This window comes from Falco punctatus (assembly GCF_963210335.1).
Source record: "Falco punctatus genome assembly, chromosome: 5".
Lineage (NCBI taxonomy): Eukaryota > Metazoa > Chordata > Aves > Falconiformes > Falconidae > Falco > Falco punctatus.
Window position 1 is genome coordinate 55,088,829 of NC_137584.1, and position 22,847 is coordinate 55,111,675.

At 39.8% G+C, this 22,847-nt stretch overlaps 1 protein-coding gene across 5 annotated transcripts in view; it reads left to right on the top strand.

The window, feature by feature from the left end:
• STX7 (syntaxin 7) overlaps positions 1-16,113 on the top strand; it is a 33,277-nt gene extending 17,164 nt beyond the window's left edge. For 4 of the 5 annotated variants that reach the window (XM_080390364.1, XM_080390365.1, XM_080390366.1 and 1 more), the window contains 8 exons: positions 3,574-3,643; positions 5,558-5,648; positions 7,361-7,498; positions 8,182-8,234; positions 8,975-9,065; positions 10,956-11,028; positions 11,978-12,060; positions 14,694-16,113. In XM_080390364.1, the coding sequence (XP_080246490.1) occupies positions 3,574-3,643; positions 5,558-5,648; positions 7,361-7,498; positions 8,182-8,234; positions 8,975-9,065; positions 10,956-11,028; positions 11,978-12,060; positions 14,694-14,819 (725 nt within the window). In that variant the 3' untranslated portion in view covers positions 14,820-16,113. The remainder of the gene's footprint in view (positions 1-3,573; positions 3,644-5,557; positions 5,649-7,360; positions 7,499-8,181; positions 8,235-8,974; positions 9,066-10,955; positions 11,029-11,977; positions 12,061-14,693) is intronic. The other variant, XM_080390368.1, reaches the window with a different exon arrangement.
• The last annotated feature ends 6,734 nt before the right edge of the window (positions 16,114-22,847 follow it).

Sequence of the window (22,847 nt, forward strand, 5' to 3'; positions counted from 1 at the left end):
GCTCTGATCTTTGGTCCCTGACTGTTACCAGTATGTTTATAGTGCAGAGCTAGGGCCTTGTGAGTTGGGCCTAAGACTTTGGCTCTCCAGGACACTTGAGCATTACTGATGGATTGAGAGGTACCAAAGCAGCTGCCAGGTGCCTTGATGTGCCAGCCTGGACTCCCTGCACAGGGGTGAAAAGCTGGTTAAACGAGGGAGGCAGCACCCTTATGAATTCCACCATCAGCAGTGAAGCAGGAACTTAGGGGCCTTTGTTTTATGAAAAGTAATCCCAGGTTTTCCAGTAGTTTTGCTCTCCTCCTTCAGTGCCAAGGCCCTCTCCCTGCTTGTTTCCCAAATGGAGCAGTGGAAGGAACCAGCAGAGGTGTTTCTACACTCTGACCTTCAGGAGGAGAGGCTAAGGCTATCCTGCTTTTCCCTTGAGGAGAGGAAGTGATACTGACTTTTCATCTGAGAAGTTTTGAAGCCAGTTCTTGGTTTCGGTCAAGTTCTGTAAGATCTCTGTGTCTACAGGTGAGGAAACAAGACACTTTACCTCTGTGATCCAGGTGGTAATATCTTAAAGCCTATTTTAAATTTTGTTTATCAGTAAAGCTGTACAAGTTCATGAGTCTGGACGAGTCATGGAATCATAGACTGCCAGGTTGGAAGGGGCCTCAATGATCATCTGGTCTAACCTTCCTTGGAAAAAACATGGTCTAGACAAGATGGCCCAGAAATCTGTCTTGCTGAATCTTAAGTGTCCATTGTCTGTGGTTTAGGTGGTTTCGTGATTATATGTATAATATTATATCAAATGTCTGAATGAGTAGTAGCCACAGTGAGAAATCTGTAAAAAACCAAGCCAAACCAAAAGAATTAGAAGACTATAAAGAAATACATTTTTAAGCCTGTATGCACTCCAGCATGTTTATATTATTATTATGGAGTACAAAGGATGGATTTCTTTAACACATCAACTGTAAATCAAGATTTCGGGAAGGTCAGCTTCTCTGCTTCCTGTGTTATACTGGTCCTACCAACTTGCTTCTGGCATTTTTATGAAGACAGTCTCAGGAGTGCTGCTGAAGACTGTTGGCCAAAATTTACCGCTTCGCCTCTTTTCTGTTTGCATTCTTGAATAAGCAATATTTCACTTTTGAATGCAGTATACTTCATATGAACAAAAATTTGAAAATACAAATGCTATTTTTTTCTGAATAATAACCTTATTGGGAAAGGTTAAGGTGGAAAATGCTAAATTACAGGAAGCATAGAAAAATTGATGTCAGTTCAGTCCTTGCTTTTTTTTTACTTTATTTTTTTCCCCTTGAGATTTGAAAGCCTGTTAGCGCTTTGCTGTTTTGATGCATACTTAGACTCCTTGGTAAAATGTGTTTTAATTTTGTGCTGAATTCTTAAATTACAAGACCTGAACTGGGATAAACTTTCCTCTGCCCAGAATTGTGTAGCTGACCAGCTATGCAGTGCTGGCTTTTAATTTCCCCTCAATTATCTACTTGTGTCAGTTTTAGAATTAGGATAGATATCTAATTAACTTGGAATGTAAATATTCTAAGTATAGGCTTTGTTTCAGAGAAGTTTTCAAGTGAGAGCCTTTTTTTTAAAACAAACCTGCATTTTCTTTATTTGCAGTTAAATAAGGCATCTCTAGGTGGCGGTAGGACACACGGGTACTTCCTCAGTCTGCAAAACAACTGTTAACAGAGTGCTTGCAGTTTTGTTCTGGTGTTGGTGTTTGTTTGTTGGTGGGGTTTTTTTCTCCCTGTAACAGTACATACAGGATCACTGAGCTCCTTGGCTCTTGAATTAGAAGGGAGAGTGCCTTGGAACAAATAAAGGATAATTTGCGATCAGTTTTAGAGGTATTAAAACTTCACACTGTTGGAGTTAACACCTGCCAGTTATTTTTTTCTTTGTTTTAAAAGAATGCATTACACTGAACATAAAACAAAGGCTTAATTATCCAAAGTCGGTATTTGTCAGTTGGTGTGACCAGCTCCAGTTGCCCAGACAAAGCACGGTGGGCCAGGCAGGAATTGGCTGGTGCTCGGCTGCAGGTGGGAACTGTAGCCAAAATTCAAAAATTTTCACTTATGTTTTGCTGTTTTTCAGCTCAATTGAGATACAAGCTGCGTGAAACACATCTTACAGTGATATTCCCCTCAGTAATTCTTTCAGTAACTTATGTCCACTCAGTTCCCTCAAAGGCTTCCGCCTTGAAGCATTTGATTTTTACCTCATACAAAACTTAGGTACTAACTTCCCCTTTTTTTGATGCCTTCATTACCTGGGTGTTAACAGAAAGAATTGCCTATAATAGTTGCTGACACTGGGATGTTATGTAAAGCAGTGTAGAAAATCCAATATAATCTAATCTACCGGTGACTTGTTATGAAACAAAGATTAGAATTAATATTACTACTAAAAATTTTCTAAGGAATTCCAGTTTTAACTAACTGGGTGATGTAAGTCACAGGTAACACTCTTCTTGTAACTGAAGGTCCGTCTGTTACAGATCTCTTCCATAGTATATGAAAAAATACCTGTTTTTTAAATGGTTTTCTTGATTACTTGGAGATGCTTTTTGTTGCAATTCTGACTGTATTTAGAAAAAAAAAAATATAGCGTGGTAGTAAAGTGAGGATCCCATGTACTGTCATGTTATATATTTTCTACTGACTGTGTGGTACACCAGTCTGCCTGGGGAGGGCCACAGAAATACAGCAAAGACCAGCCTACTCCTAGCTGAGGTTGAGCAAAAGTAAGTTGTTTTGCATATGTATTCTTTCATTGTAGGAGTTGTGGGGGTGTTAAGCTGAGATAAAGTGTGTTGAGGATACGAGTTCTGCAGTGTGATAAACTGCATAACCTTGAAGTGTGTGTCCATTTTTCTTCTTGCTTTCCCATGTGACATGTAAAATAATTAAGCTGAAAATAAGGCTCAGATGTGTCACTTCCTGCCGTTCAAAACTAGTGTATTATGTGAAATACACTTTAAAATCACCAGTGGTTTGTATCCCACATTTAGAAATCTAAGGATCTCAAAGTTACAATTTAAACCTGGACTTCGGAGTTTGTTGAGGGTTTTTTTAAGGTACTGTAAGCCCGTTAATGCTTTGTTGCTCTTTATTAATGCACTGGTTCTGAAATATTTATGTATGATAATGTCATGGCCGTCTTTCATATGGCTTTCCAAAATGATATGCATAAAATATAATTAAACCAGAATGAGAATTGTGCTGCTTATTTTAAAAATTAATATTAAAAGGCCTGATTTATACTTATAGTGAAACTATTAACTGATCTTTAAATTGCCTGTTTCTACCTAGACACATGAATACATTCCCGTCCTTTACAAGAAACCCTGGGCTTTGTCTTTGATGTGGCAAAATCCATTCACTAGTTGGTCTGACACTTTTTAAGGGGATTCTTTGTAGTAGGTAGAAACTGCTACTCAAGACTTTTCAGTCAACTCTTGTGGCTTCAGAATGGTCAAGCAAAAATGCATAAAAATAAAGCGGAAATTGTCTGTGCCCCTTTAAAATTTCTCTTCCTCTTCACAAACAGCTGCTGAAATACAAAGAATACTACATCAGCTTGGAACACCACAAGACACACCTGAGTTGAGGCAACAGCTGTGAGTACTTCACATGACAATGTTTAATTTCATTGCATTGTAAACAATCTCCTGGTAGGTGATGAGGTATTTTTTTTGTTAGGCAGAGTGCTTGATCTTGCTGAGAAAGGTAAGTATAGAGAAATACTTGAAACTTAAATGTTGAGATGCACTTTTTAAAATTAATGTTGGATAGTCTGTAAACTAGTCAGCTGGTTTGCCCATGTGCATTGCCTGCCATATTAACGCATCCATAAAATCTATGCTATATATCAGGAAAAGGAAAGTGTCAGGACCAGAAAGCAATTTTATTGTTTAAAAAACAAACGCCGGCACCCTTCCACTCCAGTCAGCTCTTCAAATCTAGCTGTGTAAGTTTCACAAGGTAATGAATATATTGGATTTTTTGGTGAGATGTGATACTGGGCAAGTCTTTTGAAATGTCTTTTTAGTGATGAAAGCTACAGTAAGGGATGACATTCTAGAATAAACATGTACCAGAAATACTAAAGTAGCAGAAGTGAAATCAAGCTCAAAGGCAGAATGCTGTTCCGTCACTTGAAGGCGGACTGCCATTAATGCACCGCTGGCAGAGACAGTCAGCTGCTTTCCACTTCTCTGCACGGTCCAATGAACTGGTATGATGTGTTCCTTTAAACCCCTTGACCACATTAATCTCAGCATCATAAGTGCACATAAGCAATGTGTTGTGTTAATCCTGTGGGTGAGAAAGTTGGCAGTTTTCAATGTGGTTGATGCCACACTGTGGCTGTTGAATAGTAGTAGGTGTATATTGGACCAAAGGCATCACATTCGTTTTATATGAACAGCCAAATTGCTTTACAATAGCCTGAGCTCAGGGCCCGTAACATTCACCAGGCACAATCCACAGTGGATATCCTGCTGGAGTCTGTGAATAGGTGAAGATCAACATAGACAGTTTATGCAATACATACATTGCATACAGACAGGATCTAGGCATAAATTCACAGCTAAACAGGATAGAAACTGTTGCAAAGGACACATTCCAGTCCCTTTATGGAAGTAATAAATATGGTAAGCTTCCCTGATTTTTCATCTGTCCCTTTTTCACTTGTCTGAATATTTGGGCTTTCCTTTGATGTTGGTATGTATCTGAAGAGTTATTTGATTATTTTAAATATTGATGTTGGTTGGTGCTAATAGCTTTCTAGATAAAACCTTTTTATATACATGGGAGAGCAGGATGCAAAAGCAGGTAAAGAATTTGAGTTCCTCCAGGAAAAAATATAAAGGTAGAGTGTGTGATAACATCAGAAGCAGAGAGACAAAAAAAACCCCAAAATAGCAGTGCTGTTGAAGATCAGGCTTCTTTTTTTAAAGCAGTGTTGAAGCTGTTAGCTGAAAACTTTGTTATTTGTTAAGTTTGCAGCTATTCTGTTGTGTGAAAATATAGATTTCTTTGATTAAGCTTCCCAGTAGCTATCAGGAATTGACATTTCATGGGCTGTGGTAGCAGAATTATATTCAAGCCATGTATGTTCTTCCACACCAAAAAAACTTGGTCTTTTTTACAGTTATTCTGAACCATAAATGGTAAAAAATGACCAGATATTTTGAACTATTGACAGTCTCAACAGCACTATGAAAAGCATGTCTAGATATATGTAATAACTAGAAACCTGTTGCTGCACATTAGGAAAAGAGAGGAAACCTCAAAAAAAACCCAAAAAACACACAAAAAAAAGGTGAGGAGTGATGCTGTCCCACTGAGGAACAAAACTTTAGCATCTGTCCTGTCTGGAATCCATGATGACACACCTTTACAGTGAAGAACAGAATAAGATGTCTTTGTGCACTTTAGAAAGCATTTAGTACTCGGGCTTTTCTGAGAATTGGTGAAATTCAAAAACAGTAACCCAGTGATCTCTAATGAAACTTTCTATTTGTTTGTAGGCAACAGAAGCAGCAGTACACCAACCAACTTGCCAAAGAAACTGACAAATACATTAAAGAGTTTGGATCTTTGCCAGCAACAAGTGAACAGGTATAAAACCAAAGAACATGGCTTTATTTGACTATTAGGTTGGCTTATGTAGAGTATCTGAGTGACTTCAGTTCTGCATACCTATTTTTGTGCTGCTCACCAGACTTTCAAAGCGCTGTTTAGTTAGTCAACATACTTGTACAATGGGGACACTTAAAACATAAGAATGTTTTGTTGCAGTCCAGACTTGTCCCAAAGTTTGTTTTTATGTATCAGGAATGAGGTAGTTTGACTGAAATGGTATTGTGGTGTGGTTGTGATTTCAGGTAGTTGGGCACTTCGTAAATCTGTTGCAGTGATGTTAAGTCTGACTCCACAGGCACTCTGGCTACTTCCAGGGTCAAGGAATTGTGTGCCAAAGCCTCTTGCAGGGCAGGTGGTCAGACCTGTTTACCTCACTGTCTGAATCATTTCATTATGCACAGTAGGTCTGTTATACATCACGCAGATCAGTTTATGTGCTATGTCTTGTCCACAGGCTTTTTCTTTCTTAAGAGGAGTGAACAGGAGCTGTTCTTAAAACAACTTTTGCAGTCTTTAAACTGCTTCTTTCATAGGTCTGTGTAAAATCTCATCAGGAGGTAACATGCAAAGTGGCTGTTGTTATTAGCACACTGCTCTCTGCCATCCTATGGTTTCTATCCTAGAAATAAAAGAAAAACTATCTTATGGTTTCTTATCTTTTGCTTAAGTAAGGAAAGAGCAACAGGATCCTAGAAAACACAGATTCGGGTTATTGTCACTCGAACGGCTTGCCTGGCCTGTGGGTGGTGACCAAGGAGCTTTTAGGGAAATGAATTGTCTTGAAACACTGAATTCAAATGGCAGGCCATGATCCATGTGGGTTCATTCTGTCAAGTGGTAAACTTCTAACAGAGGTGTTAAAACTTGGTCTTTGTATATAACCTCTAGTTTGGGCAAAGTGTATTTGGGTTTTTTTTCTATGGTTTATCTGCTTCTTCGTCTTGGAGCTGAAAAGTTGGTGGTGAGATATTTCACTGTTTAATTTTACTCCTTTTATCATGAGCATCTTCATCAAAGCTACCTCCCAATGAAATGCATAAATAACAGACTGATGAATGGCAAACTATAGCCTATCAGAAATTTGGAAGGAAAAGTTAATGTAACATACGCATTTAGGGATATATGGTGGATGTTCTCCCGAGTGCCTGGTATTCCTCCTTCCTTCCCTACATCTTAGAAAAAAAACCCCGACAAACCCTGAAAGGTTAAAACGGGTATTTTGATACCAGTTCTTAAGTACTTGAGGGGGATGTAAACCAGCTTCTGGATGCAGCTCAATATATTTCCAGTGTTTATGTAAAACACATGTGAAATGAATGCCCTGTTCTTTCTTCTCTGTGCCCTTCCCCTCATTTTGTCACCTTTGCATGTTTTAGCATCCAGGTTTTAAAATCAGCAGATAATAAGAAAGGTAGAAGCTTTCTTGTCCCTGCCCATTTCTCATTTCCAGCTGTTAAATGAAAATAAATTCATTGGCTTCCTCTTTAAATGCCTTAAATTGTGCAGAGTTATGTGATCTCAGAGGGAAGGAAGGTTTGGCCATGCAGTTGCAAATGGTTTTGTAGGCAGCCTTCCCTTACACATATTTAGGAAAAAAAAAAAAATGGCTTAGCATTGAGCAGTGTGGAAATGGCAGAGCCTTGAAAAGCCTGAGCTCATTTGACTTGGTAAAATTTTTTCTTTTATAGCGTCAAAGAAAAATACAGAAAGACCGTCTTGTGGGGGAGTTCACCACAGCACTAACAAATTTCCAAAGACTTCAAAGGCAAGCTGCTGAGAAAGAAAAAGACTTTGTAGCCAGAGTAAGAGCCAGCTCAAGGGTATCTGTAAGTATCAGAAAATATGCCATTATACTTTGTTTACAATGGTGTTGGTGGTGTTTGATGTCAAACTTGCCCCCACAATGCTGCTTACAAAGGCTCATATCTGACCCCAAATAGTGTAGCGAGTGTGCTATGTGATTTTATAGTAAAGGCTGAATGAAGTTGTAATAACACCCCCTCTGCCACAAGCACACTGAGAACTGTTACTTTTCCTTGCTTTTGTCACACAAAGGCATGAACTGCCCCTGGGTTCACGTCACAATCTTGCAAAAGCAATTTTTAATAGATTTTGAAATGCTTTTGCTGGACCTTTAGATAACAACAGATTCTTCCTACAGAAAAGAATCACTTGCCAGATTTCTGTGCAGTATGAAAGTAGGGAAGTACTGAGGGAGCTTGAGATGTTGAGCTTTTCCTTGTTAGCATACCAATTTTGCCTTTTCGCTCTGTGCCAAATACACATTGCTGTACTTGTAAATTTTAGCAGGCAGTTACTGAGCTGAATGTTTTTGCTTGTATTTCAGCTTTGTGCATGCATCAAGCAAAATCAGGATGAGAGCATGTTAAATCATGTTTCAGTTTGAAGTCACTATAAACCTTGTAATACTGACTTCTTACAGAAATGCTGACGGTGCTTCTTTCAGGACCATAATAATTTATTATATTTTTAAACACTGATCATGTAGGGTGGTGCTTCTGAAGATAGCCACAAAGAGGGAACACTTGTCTCTTGGGACAGGTAGGCTGAATTTGTTAAGTCTTTACCTAGCTCAGAATAAGAAGTGGCCTGCAGGGAAGCCAGCTGTTGATACGATTATTTTTTTTTGTCTTATCAATTGCCTTTTTCTGGGGGGAATTGGGATAGGTTGTTCAGTTAGGCTTTCTTCTATAAGGCAAGCGTAGAGAAGAGGATTTGGTGAGATAGTTGTGAAGAAAAAGGAACAGTTCACATCATCTCCGTGCCCCCCCCCATGCTTCAGCTTCAGTCATCTCTTTAAGCTTCCGTAAGCCTGTACTGGGGCTTTCTGAGACCCAAATTTAAGTAAGCAGTCCAGCCTGTGAATAGAGTAAAACTTTGAAGTTGCAATAAGGGTCCAGTGTTTACCCCATTGCTTTCATACTCTCCAAGAACTGCTTCTCAGTCCCAGATTGTTTTGTTGGCTAGCTGGCTTTTGCCTCAGATGGATATAAACTTCGCAGTTTATAATTCAGAAGAAACTTTGCCCTTGTATTCATACTTGGATTTTCCACTTACCTCAGTGCTATGTGCAGCACTGCTACAGCAGCAGCTTCCTATACCAAAGGCGTGACCGTTAGACCTTCCTTGTTAGCTAGACAGGCAAGGGTAAAAACATGCATTTTTTTAACCAGTAATTATGTAAAGTATGTGCTATTTACTTAATTGTCATTTTATTTTTCTGAGTTATTTCTCATTGTGTCTGTTCGATTCTGCGTGGTTGTTCTTTTTTCCTTTGATAGTCAACCGCAAGTACAAGTGCAAGATGAAGAAATCACAGAAGATGACCTCCGTCTTATTGAAGAGAGGGAATCTTCCATTAGGCAGCTTGAGGTAAGCACCTGTGGTTTTACAGCAGAACGTGCTTTTAGTATTTCCAAAGAAAAAACATTTCATAGGTGCATGAGCACTAATTGCAGACATTAATCTTGAGGAGTTAGGGTTTTGTCGTGGTTTAATCCCAGTCACCAACTAAGAACCATGCAGCTGCTCACTTGCTTCCCACCTCCCCTGGTGGGATGGGGAGGAGAATCGGGGGAAAAGGTAAAACTCGTGGATTAAGATAAGAACAATTTAATAATTGAAGTAAAATGAAATATAATAATAATAATAACTGTAATGAAAAAGATAAAGAGGGAGAGAGGAATAAAACCCAAAAGAAAAATACCCCAACAAACAAGTGATGCACAATATGATTGCTCACCATCTGCTGACCGATGACCAGCCAGTCCCCAAGCAGCAATTGTGAGGCCCTGGCCAGTTCCCCCCAGTTTACATACTGAGTGTGACGTTTTATGGTATGGAATATCCCTTTGGCTAGTTTGGGTCAGCTGTCTTGGCTGCATCGCCTCCCAGTTTCTTGTGCCCCTCAAGCCTTCTCAGTGGCAGGGCCTAAGAAACTGATAAGTCCTTGACTCAGTATAAACATTACTAACAACATCAGTGCGTGATCAATGTTATTCTCGTACTAAATCCAAAATGGCGTTGTACCAGCTACTGAGAAGAAAACTAACTCTATCCCCGCTGAAACTAGGATACAAGGTTTGCCTGTGGGTGTGGTTTATCCTTCAAAACTGCAAATATTGCCTTTAGATGTGAAATGTACGTTAGAAATCTACTGCATCAAAGCCATGTTTTGATACTGTGTTTAACTTAACTAGTTCAGTTGTGCAATAAGAAAGTCTTCATATGATTGCAAGAAAAACTACATATAATTTTTTTCCAACATAGTGGTCATATTATGTAACTTTAACAGTGCCTATAAATGAATTATGCCTTTCCTCCCAGGTATTTATTCTCAATGTATTGTTCAACATCTTCATTTTGTAAGCAGCTTTTTTAAATGCTTCTGGAAATACAGACATACTCTGTTTCATTCAAACTTTAGCAATCAAGGGCTTGTCAAAAAGTTAAAAATGTTTAAAAACAAGATGTAAACTACACAAAAAATTGTCATGTGTGATGAAATACTGACATCAAGAGACTTCTCTGAAGACAAAATGAATTTTTCCAGCCAGTCTGGAACTCGCATCTCTACTATGAACAAGATAGATGCTGCAAGTCTTGCTGATGCATGTGACAAAATCCTTTCTATGCATAAATTTTTCAATAAGCTTTCCCTTGCCACCCACACTCTAACTTACAGTGAATCAAACCAAGCGTGTATCAGTTATCAGTTAAGAAGAGATCATATGCACAGTGGTAACGTGGCATCTGTCACTTCACCATAACCAGATGGTAATAGGATAATGTAATACAGGTGCAATAGCCTGACCCTGTTATGGAGGTAATTTGTGTAAACTGTTATGTTTATGAAATTTCCATGTCTTTAATAGGTGCACAGTACTTTCTGCACATGCTTTTATTAATTTGGCTTAAACGGGTAGCTTTTAAGCAAAGCTGGCCTGAGCCTTTCCCTTCAGTTAAATTAATACAGGTATGTGTGTAGACAAGCCCTCGGCAATGAGAGGTCCTGTTTGTCATGTGATGTGAAGTGTACTTTGTGCACATACTCATCTTCAGTTAGTTTGATTATGATAAACTTGGTCTTGTAGTACCTAAAAGGCCTTCCAAATAAACATATTAAAGTGGGTTTTTTTTTACCCTGTAGTGTAGAGTCATGGATACATACTTGGGAGGAGGAGTAGGAGTATTTGTATCTAAATGTACAGAGATGGTAGAATATATTATGTCAATTAATGCAATGATTTTTTTTCCTTGCAGGCAGATATTATGGACATCAATGAAATTTTTAAAGATCTAGGCATGATGATTCATGAACAAGGTGATGTGATAGGTAAGTCCAATTCAAATATTCTCTGAAACTTTTTTGTTCTCTTTCTCTGGAGAGCAGCAACGTAGAACTTTCTTTTTCTGGAAAAATTCCTCTAATGATAATACCAGTGCTAAAGCAAATCAGGTGCAACCTAATAAACTGGCTGAGATGAATGGGAATACATTAATAAAGTGGGTTTAAAAAGTAGCTTTTCATGTGTATAAAGCATCTTTAAAAGCAGGGATTTTAACTGTTTGTACATAAACTTGGAGTTCATGTGGGGAGTTTTACTGTAACGACTAATGATATAAGTGTGCAAATTCAACAAAGGTTCCTACTTTGCCCTTCAAGCAGACAGGTTTATTCTTTTAAGGAAATGTGTTTGGAAAATACATTTTCTAAGTCTGCTGCTAAGCCATGCTGTTGTCTTATGTCCAGCATATGTTTTCAGGGCTTTTTCTATTATCTTAGCTTGTAATCTGTTTATATTTTTCCAAGGAAAAAAAATAAAAAGTTGTGTCAGTATGATAGAATACCAAAGCATAGTCATGCCTGTTAGGGTGTTTTGTGTGTCTGTTTCCTCAGATTTCATAGGTCTTAGGACTATTTTAATCTGAGCAGAGGGTCGTCAGTAGCAAGATGAAGGACAAGTTGAAAAAAAACAAAACATCAGAAATAATGAAAGTTTCTACACCAGTTGGTATCTAAGGTTCAGCTCTGCATCTAGAACAGGGGAGCTGCTACTGACATGAATTCAGCCACTTATTGTCTGCACGGTTCTGAAATGAACTCAGGCATAAGTACAGGACAGGTCAAACTTCCATAATACAAGGTATAAAACTTTGGGTGTTGATGAGGACACCAGCACTTGGGCAGCAGCTATTACATATGCTTTCAAACCTTTGAATATGCATGACAAACCTTTGGCTAGGTTATAACTAATCAAAACTTGAAATTTTTCCTCTTAAAGACAGCATAGAAGCCAACGTGGAAAATGCAGAGGTACATGTGCAGCAAGCAAACCAGCAGCTGTCAAGAGCAGCAAACTACCAGGTAATGTCAATGCTGACTGCCAGTTTTGCGTAACTGTCCTTTCTCAGTAGTCATGGCTTCCATTTTCCTACAGAGTTCAGATTTTGCTTTTTAAATTCCTCAAGGCTTGGAGACTTACTTAAAGGTTTATGTTAGGCTATGATGGTATTTCTAGGTCACTATAAAACAAAAGTCAGTGACCTCTGAAAGCTTCAGGTTTCCTGTGATACTAGCCAGGCTGTTTCAGAGCACCTGGAGTTATACCTTTATTAAAAAAAAAACAACCAAAACCAAAAAACCACAAAACCACAAACAAACCAACCCCTCCTTTTACAGCTCAAGAGGTAAAAGGTTCCTGTATATGGAAGGCAACTCTCGAAAGATCAGTGGAGTAATAGGGAAGATAGGCAAGAAAGTCTTCTGAGGATGCTGCTAGTTAGCAACAATTTTTGCTGTCTAAAATATTCTCAAAGCTGTGTATCCAGCTTCTGTTAATTGCTACCCTAATGCAAAAAACATATTTCAGACTCTCAAACTTTAAAAAAAAACCTTTTAAATACCACTTCTTTATATATACAAATATATATATAAATGCCACTTCCTTATAACATTTTTGAAACTCATTAGAAATAATCTTATTAGTAGTAAATCTTCCCTCTTCAGTCAGTTAGTCCTTAGACTTTTTTTTTTTTTTTTTAAATCCTCTTATGTGTAGACAGGACAGTAAATCAATGACAAAATGTCTGAAGGATTTCCTGCTGATTTCAGAAGTGGGAGAGGGAAAGGGGTGGATGCATCCTTGAACTGTGTTCTAGGTGGCACTAATTGAATTGGCACATTAAGTATGTATGGTTGAGGGTTGATAGCTCCTATTTTGATACTGACAGAGTTCTGGAAAAAAAACAAAACAGTAGCAGCCAAAATTTTGAGGAAGATGTTAGTTTTCTGGATGAAATTTAAAATGAAAAACCTCACGCTTTATCTCAAAGAGGAAAGGATCAATATCTTCTGATCTCAAAGGAAGGTTATCGAGACTTTTGACAAGCTTCTGTTTAGTGGGTCTTGCAGCAGAGACCAAACACTCTGCAGAACTGGCCTGTGTTTAAAGGGATTGTGTAGTCTGCTTCAGATTTGAACTTTCCTTTGCTTGAAAACTCACCCTTGTTCCAAGACACTGAAGAATCATTTCCACTTTCAGTAGACTTAGTTTCAGCCACTATTATATCTGTATGGTCTGACCCTCCCAAGGAAGCATTAGAGGCTGGCCCAGACGCGCTGGTGGGGTGAGGCTGCACGTGGTTGGTACCCTCACAGCTCCTCTTTGTGCCTGGATGAGGTATACACCACTCATTGCTGTGTGGGGTGCATTCACACAGCAGAGCAAAGCCAGGCTCCACTCCTCTTCTTGCCCGCTTTACCACTGCCGCTTTGGCACTTGTAGAAGTAATGATCAGTTGTATGAGAAAATAAAATCACTATGTCTTTAGTCCAGTACCTTGCTTAAGTAGTGTTACAGGGGAAATGTTTGACTTCAGTGCAGTCTTGACAGGAGGTGGTCTCCAGGATGAAAAAGGAGGAGACTGGGAGTGCAAGGAGACAACTGACCAGAGGTTTAAAAAAAGAAGGTACTTCAGCAAATGGATTGAGTTCTAGCAAGTAAAACGATGACATGAAGAAGTCTTAGCCTGAATGGGAGAAATGGCAGTGAAATACTAAAGCTAGAAGAATAGTTAAGAATCTTGGTAGTCTGGGTGGTACTGGGCAGAGAAAAGGCAGCTCTAATGAAAAACGGAGGGGGGGGGAACCCAGAAACCTCTAAAACACCCAGGCAGAAGAACCTCTGCCAAATAGAGTAGAGCCTGGCTTTGCTTCTGGAGCTGTGGCCTAGTATCGCAAGACTTGAGTGTTGTTATCCCTTGGCTATCAGCAAAAGCCTGATAAAACCAATGGTAATTCCCTTTCCTGCTGTAAAGGAAACTTTCAGATTCTGTATTCATCAGATAACAAATGATAAACTGCTGCATGTCCTGCATGCTCTGGTATCTCAAGTTAAAAATCTGTATGGGAGATGTGAAATTTCTGGACATGCTCATAACTTGCACTTTAATGTTGTAAACATTTGGTCTTTAGTCAGGTCTTTTTGGGTTTTTTAAGTTGTGCATAAGAAACTTGACAAAAACAACTTTAAAACAACTCTGTGAATAGATGCGAAGTCAATCTTTCAGAAGTCTGAAATTGTAGTCCGTTGTCTTCTGTATATACATTAATACTCCTTAAATATGTTGTAGCAGGCTATTTCTACCTCCACCACTGTGCAGATAGATTGTCCATTCTTCTTTGTATGTGGTTACCTGCTCTCATGTTTTCTTTCCCCCAGTGTTCTAATTACATTCATTTGTTATGTTACTGTGTTCTCTTTCATTATTTTGTTATGTATGCCAGAAAATACCACTGAAAACACTCTGTTGAATAATATATCTATAAGAGTAAGTTGTGGATAACTTTGCTCTTTCTCTTGAACAAATTCATATGACTTGTTAGTAAGGACACGATTTATTTAGATTATGCAACCAGGAGCACCATAAAAGCATTTGACTATTCTTCTGATGTGGTGGTGCAGTTTCCAATCAACTTGTTGTTTTCTCTATTGGCAGCAAAGGTCCCGAAAGAAGATGTGCATCCTCATTATTATACTTGTTGTTGGAGTATTACTTCTTGGAATCATCATATGGTTTTCTACAAAACAAGCCTCTGGCAAAAGTGTTGTAACTGGTATTTAAATTATGAAAGGAAATTCCTAGTCATTGTTTGCTCAGTGTGAAGCTGAGTAACATAATGGTTCTGTACTTTGTCACACTTTTTCTATAAGACTTTTTGTTTTAACCTGAGAAGTAACATTCTCAGTACTACTGTCAGTATAACTGCCTGCCCTCTTGGATGTGGGTGCTGTCTACCAGAAAAAACAGTCAAGGTCAGAAACTGTTCCGTTAACTTAAACATAAAAAAACTTCTTAAGGTTTAGGGGCTAATCAAAATCCTGATAAATTGTTTTGATGGGTCAGGTCATTATCTTTTGTGATGTTGCTAAATGTTGCTGCCAAAATAAACTCCGGAATTGTTGCTTAAGGCAATGAATTCACATCTCAGAATTTATTTTTAAGTTAAAAATGTGTCTCTATCTCTTTCCCTTCCATCCCACTCACCTGCCTATTTGATACGGGTGGTTCAAAAATAAAATGTAGATTGCTGAAGTTAGTGTGATCTCTCTTTTATAACTGAGGCCTTTGAATGAAGCCTTCAGTTTGCCTGAAATCTTTTAGATACTTCATATATCTCATTATCTGGCATTGAGTATGGTTATGTCTGGAAGCCTCTGGCAAAGGTGGGTAGGGTGGATGATGTAATTATGTGGATTTTTTGTTTCAGTTATTTCATTAAGAAATACTGTGTTTTATGTGCACACGTCTGGTATCTTTGCATCTGAAGTGTGCATCAATGAGCTTGACTAGATGAAAGTAAGCTCTAGCCTATGAATTCTTAGATTCACTGGGAAGAATAGAAATTCCCAACTTCCGAACTGCACTTGAATGTCACTGTTCTGAAACTGCTGTGATTCAGTTACCACGAACAGGTCCAAAGTTGTATGTGAGGTTTTTCATAGAGCTGAAGAAAAGAAGATGATGAGCCATTCCAGGTTCAACAGTAGTATTTGAAATTAAGTTGAAATCGGTTGAACTGATTCAAACTGTTTAAGATGTTTGATGCTTATAGCCTTTAAAACAAGCTTTTTCCTTTTGTGCCATTTTGTACTAATATATTAAAAATGTAACAACACTTTTTTGCCAATTAATCTATTTGCCTTTTTAATTGATCTTGGTGAACTATTCTGGAAAGTGTGCAGATGAAAAAGTCACTTAATCTCTATTTTATTAAGTTCTTGTACACCAGACTGATAGAAAATGCACTGTTTACAGGCTGAGTTATGAAATACTATTTGGGAACAAACTAACAATAAGCATAAATGAACTTTAGAACTGTAACCGTACAACCAAAATAAAGATCTTTAAAAGAGTACCTTTTTCTAGTAGTTCCTTTTTTCAGAATCCATCTTTACAAGTACTGCTGTTGTCTTTGCCTTTATGTAAAAGAATGAAATTTCTCTGAACAACTCCAGAGAATTTCAGCTCTGCTGGCTAATCAGCCCAGAGGGACGTCATGTCCTGCAGCTGTGCTGCACTTCACATGGTTAATGAAAATGCTCCTGGATCTTGCATTCCTACCTGTGTGAGCCCAGTCTCAGGAGGAAAGGCTGCTTTGCTCTGTGTGGCTGGTGACAGTGGGTGCTGAGGGTAGACTGTGACGGGCTTTCATTTGGCATAGCGTGAAACTTGAGGGATGGGAATAGACGGTGCAGGCAGGAGATTTGTGCTGCTGTATTTGGATTCTGAAAGCAACGGAGGAAAAACAAGTCCTGTGAAACTACATGACTGTAAAGTGGAAAACATCTCTGATATTGAAAGGGGAATTCAGATTAAGTTGCAGTATAGACTGTGTGTTGACATCCCAGCTACTGTGTTCCTGTGGCTGCCTTTGTGCTGAGAGCGAGGCTGGGACTCCATTTATCCTTACTTGTTAACCATCAGATCTGCTTTGGGCCACTACCAGCCGCAGTAAGGCTGGCACTAGTGATGCTAATGCCTTTTTTTTGTTATTTGTTTCTTGACTACACCACTCTAAACTAGAGGAGCAGTCAGCATTTTGGCTAAGTAGCTTTCTCACCAGTGAATTGTCTAAAACTGACTTCAGAAGTTTCCTGACCTTAATGTTTAACAAACTCTTTACACCATTGCAAACAGGTGCAGAGGAATGGCTTGATCCTACTTGCCAAAGACAAGATCCTGTTCTCTGTTGCAATACCTCATACCTGCTTCTGTCAGTGACTGACGGATTCCACTGACATGCTGGGGAAGAAAAGGCAGCACTTCAGCAGCAGATCTTCAGCTCTGACTCCTGGCAGATCAGAAATTCTGTTCATGCTTAGTACTTGTCACATTTCATACGCATTTCAATTCGGTTTTCTGCTAGGAGGGTTCTCTGTTAAAAAGTTTACCAAGTTGAAGGATATTGCTCATCTTGGGGTTAAACGGTGTATTTACTGATTGCCTATTTACCTTATAAAGGGATGAATACCCTCTTTTACCAAGTTTAGCCCGCAGTGACTGCAAAGCAGAATAGCCACTACATAAAACTTCGTCCGCCTGGAGCTGCTGAGAATCAGGCCAGTGCAACAGTTTTGAATGACTTAGAAATTCTGTGAGTTGCAATGCATTCTATTTCCCAGACATCTGCTGCAGCCTGCTGCCTCTGTTGTCATTCTGTGTCTGATCTGCCTGCGTGTCTTTATTTCCCATGTGGAGTTGGCTTTGTATTTTCAGAGTCATGTGCCTGTTCAGATGCTCTCCAGTGGTAGTGGTGTGGGCACTGTCAGGGAGAAGAGCGCTGCTGAGAGCCGTGTGTGCATTGCTTGCTTTCATTCATGATCTACTCAGAGTTTGCTTATGGCATGGGGGTGCCTCGCCCGTGTGCTCTCAGATGAAAGATTTCTTCCTATCTTGAATCCCAGTGGAGGGGGGATGCTGGAGTCCATCACCTCTGGAAGAGATGAAGGGCCAGCTGTCAGAAGTCACAGGGATGTCTCCACCTGGGTACACTGATGGGGGCTGGCTGGTTCCAGCAGGCTGCGTGGCTGCTGCTGCCGCTGGTCCAGCTGTGTGGTGGTGGTGGTGGTGGGGGGGAGTTGGCACTGGAGTGAGTATTCACACACAAGCTCCTGTACCTGTTGGAGACACCAGCCTGCAAGGCCCTAATTAAGAATCTTGGTGCTACCAATTTTCAAACTCGATAAGGCAGAAACAAAGGGTTGGGGAGTTTTGTATTTAGAAAGTCCATGTTGGAGAGCATAAATACTCCTTTTCAAGCTGCTCTTAATGGAGCCCCTCTCTACCTTTTCCCTTCCCCTGCATGCCTACACTCTTAAATGTATAAAATGCAATTTCCAAGTATTTAAAGAAAGTTTTAATATCTATTAAGAACCCAGTGAAACATCTGGATGTAACATGTGTGGTTTTAGAACAAAGATTTTGGCTGTTCCAAATTATCCATCAATATCTGTCAGATTAGCAAGGCCAAAAAATGCAAAGCACCCTTCGTTTTACTGAAGGAACCTGGTAAGAATAGCTCCTTTGTAGTGATCTTAACCACACACCAGGGGTGCTTCTCTATTCTTTCTTGCTTTTCCAAAGAGCTGAAAATCACAGGGGTAGGCAGCTTTTTAAAGGCACTCCTCCCCCTCCACCTCCTCCTTTGGAAATGGTTTTTGATAATCAGCAGGGTATACAATATTCACAAACTAATGTCATACCTAAGAGCCTTCTTCAGTCACCCGCACACACTGTATGTGTGCAGTTGGCAAACATGCTTGATGTCTGATGCATGGGCTGGATTTTGGGTGTCAAAACTAGTTTGAAACCATGAAAAAAAATTTTATCTTGGGAAGTAAGGGGTCAAAAGGTGGTGGGAAGGGGGTAATGACATAATCTGTTAGTGAAGTTTGAAAGATTGAGTACCCTCATACTTGACTGCTGGTTTGGGATGTTTCAAGGACTGTGTTACTGGGTATCGTGTTTGGAAGCGATGACTTGTTTTGTTCTTGTTTAGTCCTAGCTGAACCTATTTGATGCTTTCAGGGTTAGAAGGTTGGTGAGAGAGGGAAGAGCAGAGATCTTGCTGGATATCAACAGCTGATGGCTCTCTGTTTCTTATGATACCTACAGTGCAAAGTGGTGCTTAAGTGCACACCATGCAGCTTTCCTTTTCGGTTTGCAATTAAGTCCAAATCTCTCACCCAAAGCTATTGTGGAGTGAGGAGTAATTATTCCCTGATGAGGTGCCAACCTGCAGAGCCATTCTAGATGCTATTGCAACATAGAGTTGCAAGAATAAATATCTGAAAGTGATCAACTTTCAGGCATCTTTGACCTTGTACGTGTCTCTGATGGTGCCCCTGAAGCTGCAAAAGTTTCTGTAGCTTAAGAATGCAGATAAGGCATTTATTTAGTTTTTTGTGTGTCCTGAACATGTTCAATAATAAAGGAAGCCAAGTGTTTGCACAATGTTAAGGAACTCTGCAAACCCAGAAATAACCAGAAAGAATAACAAAATGTTCATTTTCGAAAGGCATGTTGTATTGCCTTAAGTGGAACATCACGAGAGCACCAAACGATGTTGTAATTTGCTATTTATACAAGTGGCTCTGCTTTTCCCGTTGGCTATTTTGAATTTCTAGGCTTGAACACAGCTGCAGTGATTCATTTTGCTCCTATTCCAAATATCAGAAACTACTTGAAATACCAGAAAGGTACTTGGGGTTAGGGAATGCATCGCAGTTTTTGATATGGTATGGGTCCAGAGGAGGGCCACAAAAATAATCAGAGGGCTGGAGCACCTCTCATATGAGGAAAGGCTGAGAGAGTTGGGGTTGTTCAGCCTGGAGAAGACCGGTGAGACCTTATTGCAGCCTTCCAGTGCCTAAAGGGAGCCTATAAGAAGGATGGAGAGAAACATTTAGCAGGGCTTGTTGTGATAGGACAAGGTTAATGGTTTTAAACTAAAAGGGTAGATTTAGATTGGATGTAAGGAATATTTCTTTTATGATGAGTGTGGTAAAACATTGGAATAGGTTGCCCAGAGAGGTGGTAGATACCCCATCCCTGGAAGTGTTCAAGGTCAGGTTGAACAGGGCTCTGAGCAACCTGATCTAGTTGAAGATGTCCTTTCTTATTGCAGGGAGGGTGGCCTGGTTGAACTTTAAAGGTCCCTTTCAACCCAAACTATTCTATGATTCTATATTTGCAAGAATATTCTAAAGAAGAAATACTCGCTGTAAGTGTCTGCTCTTTAATAATCACGTCTCTGTCCATGAACACAGCACTTCTTTGCTAGTGCTGATAAAATAGATTTTTCTGATTGAAGAAGAAAACCAACCCAGATTAAAAGGCTTGTAAGTGCAAGAAGGTTAATAAGATCACAGCTTTGTTTATATTAACGTCACATTTTAAAATACATCTTGCAAAAAGTGGGTGGAAAACGGTAAAAATAAAAAACAAATTGGAAGTTGCTAGCAGCGTTGTTCACCCCCACCTCACCAAGTTCCTCAGGATTCATCCTGGACTGACTTACGATTATGTTTTTCCTTGATTTAATGTTTATGCAGATCATGTTTGGTCTTTGGTAATGCAGACTGAAATCTTAAGAGGTAACAAGGGTGGGAAGGAGAAGGCAAACTGAATAATCCAGGAAGTATAGATGGTAATATACCTTCCTGCCTTTATTCAAAAAAGGAAAATGTGCTGGAGCTATTACTGAAACTGCCAAGCTTGCAGTTTAGGAGGGAGGACTTGGCTACACTCAAGATCCACAGTGAGTTCCTCAGTGTCAGCTTCAGCTGCTTCTGAGCCCTGCCCACTGAGTGGACCTTCATCCAAAGGAGGTAAGCAGGGACAAGGAGAGGATCCTTTCTGCTCTAAAGGAGAACATCAGCAGCCCGCAACTTGCAGAGAGGATAGATAAATATATTCCTTGCCATCTGCTCTGTGTTGGCTCCCTCCCACCCACCCACTCTTCCTCTCTCCCCCTCTCCCCTCACATACACCTGGATGGTCCCTCTGCAGAGGGAACTGAATACCAAAGCTAGGTTCCCAGAGGCCAGCACAAGGGAAGAATTACAGCTTCCTATCCTGTGTTCTTCGAAACTTCTCTGCCACAGTGTGTCACTGAAATAGGGAGAAGCCTCACTGTCTGATACGGTATTCCCTGACAGCTCTTCTTCAACCAGATAAAGACTAAATATAATCTTGGAGACAAGCCACTGTGTTGTCAGGGAGATTTAGACTGAAGAAGCTTGGAGGATTAGAAATGTCTATTAAAAAGTAGATTTAAACTGTCTTTGTAAGATGACAAAAACAAGTTGAGGCTTACTTATCCTGTGTCAGCCTTAAGTTTTGATGTCTTCAGCAAATCGGTATTTACAACAATAAAATAAGAACTTTAAACAGAGAATGAAATGAAAGGATTTGTCTCTGATGTGCATTGTTTCTATTAATTTGTAAACTCCCAAGCAGGGAACCGCAAGCATTGAAGCTCTAGGGGGAGAGGGGTTATCTCTGCAGCAGTGAGCCACTGTCCTACTGCAGCCCCACGGTGGCATCCCTGGAAAAGGGCAATCTGGCACCTGAGTGGCCAGACAAAAGCACAGGGCATCGTGAATTTCCAAGTCTTAAGGCAAAAGCAGGTTTTTTACCTAAAGGGTGAAATAATTCTAAATACCATCTGCTGCAAGAGGAATAGATGCATGCTTCTCTGATGCCTGAGTTTTAGTCAGGGAAAGGGCTCTTCTGCAGCTTGGTCAGCCAGCATGTGCTGGGCTGGGATGTAGTAGTTACTTAAGCTCGTCTGGTTGAAAATAGGAATATAGTCATGTCCTTGAACACCTGAAAAATCTGAGACTACAGTGAAAAAATGCAGCTGGATTACTGGAGAGAACCAGCTGGGTATCTCTTAATAGTTGCTTGGCAGATGAGTCTTTTTAAAGTCTGTGGTGCCTTCAGAAGACTGAAGAATTTCATTGTTATGTCTTTGTGGAAGTTTCTTTCACAGTTTTGATATCTGAATGTTTTAATGAAGTGTAGAAATCACCTTCTCCTAACTTGTTTTAAGGAGTATGGATTTCTTTAAAAATATTCGTAATATAAAATACATTTTGAAATATACAGATTTGTTTTCAGTGCTGTATAAATTGAGGGTAGTGCATTATATGCTATTTGGGATTTACTCGGGAAAGATATCAGTATGATTCTGTAAGATATGTAAGATATTTTCTTTGTTGCTCCTTATGCTAAACTAAACAAGCAGCTACCTAGAAAGATGGGCTGTTTCAAAAGGTTTTCCACCACCTTTGTTTGGGGCAGGTCATGACTGTCCATAAGGACTGAGACCCTGCCAGATGCTGCTGGGTTGTTCTACTTAACCATGTAGTGTCCCTGTCCCTTTGAAACTGTCCCTGTGAAGCACTGCTTACTGTCCTTCCAGAAACTTAACAGGAGAAGCAAACACTTTTTTTTGCAAGGGGTGGCCGGGGGTTTGTATCTGATTCACAGAGTGGGGGAGCTGCACAAACCAGCACAGAGAAGGCAGACAGCGCTGCAATCTACTTCTCAGGCTTTGCCACCCTTGCAGCGGTGCCCTCAGAAACTGAGGTCCCTCTCCAGGACCCAGACTCACCTCCTTCAGCATCTTCCCTATGCTACCCACACCAACTCGCTCAGACAGGAGGCAAGTTTGTTTTTTTTTTTTTAAAGCAACTCTGCACAATTTATCCTGATCTTGCCTTTCCTACTGGCAGCTGTTCCCCTGCTCCAGCCTTTGCCTGGAGCCGGTATGGGCAGAACCAGCTCTGCTTTAAGGTTCTGCCCACCCCATTGTGCCGACTTTCTTTCTGCAAATAAGGTCGTTTAGGTTGGCTACATGATTGCTATGCAAGTCAGTAGTTCTAGGGTGGGAACAAACGTTTTATTCACTCAGTGTCAAAGGCATTCAGTGATGGAGCAATTTGACATCATCAATTCAGTAACTTCCATGAACTTCTCAACCAGTTGTAGCCTTGATCCCAGCATAGCTCTTCCCAGTAAAGAAGAAAATTCAGTTTGTTTTTTTCCAGCAGACGCTGCAGGGAGATATTTTTTTTTAATCCC